Raw genomic sequence first — 2053 nt, forward strand, 5'->3', positions numbered from 1 at the left:
AACTTTACGGTTAATTTCGGTTAAATCATTACTACAGATAATAATTGATCGGATCGGACAAAAACCATTAAAACCTGTGATTGTTTTTCACCGTTAAAAAATTATGGCACGATTTTTTATCTGTACTCAAAAACTTGTATCTAATGTTCGGAAATATATTTTTACAAAATCTCATCATACCAGATATTGTCCTTACTACAAAATATACAATCTATTGGTCCAAATTTGGTATCTGTTAAAATTTTACTAATTAAAAATATATTTAAACTTAAAAATATAAACAAAACAAAAAATAACCTAAAAAAAATTAAGTACCACATTCAATAGACTAAGTTTAACTATTTTTATTAAGTAGAAATGAAATAGGAATGTTTATTTAAGTCTGTTATTTAGTATAAAGTACTTATTGAATTATAATTCAATTTTATTTACTTATTAGTAAGCAAATCTTATTAATTTTCGTCTACGTAAACTAAATTAAAATTTCACTTAGACAAACATTTCTTAGCAACATGGCACTAAATACAACTTTCTTAGCGAATACTTCAGTTAGCAAATATCGACTGATCTTAAATCATTATTAGTATGAATTTTACTAAATAAAACGAGACAATGACAATAAAATAGAGAATATAAAAATAAAAATCTATTGTTTGCTTTGATATAATTCCTAAGTATTTTAAATCATGTATACAAATATAACGGAATATGATCAGTTTGTAAAAAAAAAAACTGTATCTAGGGACGGAAATTTTCACAACATTATTATAAAAAGTTTAGCACCCATTAATAAATAATTGTTTTAACACTTTTCACAGTTCATAGAAGTAAATCATGGAAATGATTTTTTTTTTTCACAACATTACAGTCCAAATGTGACCAGATGTATACAATAAAAAAAAACTAAACATCTGTCAAAATATGACAGTTGTGCGTCACGTATAGACAACCCTATCTGTGCTGTATTATCTATGCTTAACAGTGTTGCCAATGCTACGGAAATTGCCGGGTTCTACGGCTTTCGGGCCACAACCCTAACGCAGTAGCAGATTCTACGGCTTTTCGAAAATCTACAATTCTTTGATTTTCTATTATAAATTTATTAAAAGCTTTTGAACGAATAATAAAAATTGCATTGGTTAACAATGATCTGTACCACATAATGAAATTCAAATAAATTATTTACGATTTTATAAAACAAAGGAGGGACAAATTTAACTCAATTTATTGCAATTAAAACGTTATAATAGCGACATTAGCTAATGTTAAAAAGTTTAACTTTTTTACTCCTGGTCCTACGACCTACCAGTAATCTTTTCTCATACAACACGGCTTCTTTGACCGACTTCCCAAAAGAAGGACTCACTTCGACTGTATGTTTTTTTCATTACACGATGTACATGGACGGGTAAATTTTTTCATTCGCAACACTGAAGCTTAATCTTGTTTGTCAAAGTAAATGTATGTCAGAGGTTACCTTGTGCGCGAGCGAGCGCGGCGGGCTCGGGCGCGTGCGCCAGCCGCACCAGCGAGCGAGGACCCTCCAGCACAAAGATCTCATCCTTGTTCACGGACACGGACAATATTCTGAAACAAACTTTATCAGATGAAACTCGAGAGCGTTGGCGCTCAGGGGTTTGAGCACTTGACTTGGAATCTACAGGTCTTGGGTTCGAATCCCGTCGTATTAATGTGATTTTTCATTTTCGAATTTTATATGAACATAATTTACCAGAGTTCTTAACACTTGGTGTGCGGGCACGTCTTTTTACGTATATGCAGTATGTCGCTGAAGCGCGGGTCACGTTAAAATATGTATTTAGAACGTGATAAATATAGTAGTTTTGGATTCACTGTGATATTTCTGGAGAACCATATTTCCCCGTGATTTACTGAAAAAACACACGTTGTACATTTACTTCGCTGCGAAGTATTCCCGCATGCTAAGTGTTAGTAGGCGCCGAGCCCCTCAGTGAGGACATGAGCTGGTGATGATGTCACTTGTCATAGTAAGCAGAGGCACTGACCGTCTGAGATCATCCACGACGGCGAC

The 2053-nt window shown here is 33.2% G+C and overlaps 1 protein-coding gene across 1 annotated transcript in view; it reads right to left on the reverse strand.

Annotated features, from left to right (window-relative positions):
- Positions 1–2053, reverse strand: part of LOC106102151 (WD repeat-containing protein CG11141) — a 12066-nt gene that overhangs the window by 4305 nt on the left and 5708 nt on the right. The window contains exons 6-7 of the mRNA XM_013281561.1: positions 2028–2053; positions 1478–1587 (exon numbers count right to left, since the gene is read on the reverse strand). Coding sequence (XP_013137015.1) covers positions 1478–1587; positions 2028–2053 — 136 coding nt within the window. The remainder of the gene's footprint in view (positions 1–1477; positions 1588–2027) is intronic.

Source organism: Papilio polytes, unplaced genomic scaffold, assembly GCF_000836215.1.
Source record: "Papilio polytes unplaced genomic scaffold, Ppol_1.0 DF823923.1, whole genome shotgun sequence".
NCBI lineage: Eukaryota > Metazoa > Arthropoda > Insecta > Lepidoptera > Papilionidae > Papilio > Papilio polytes.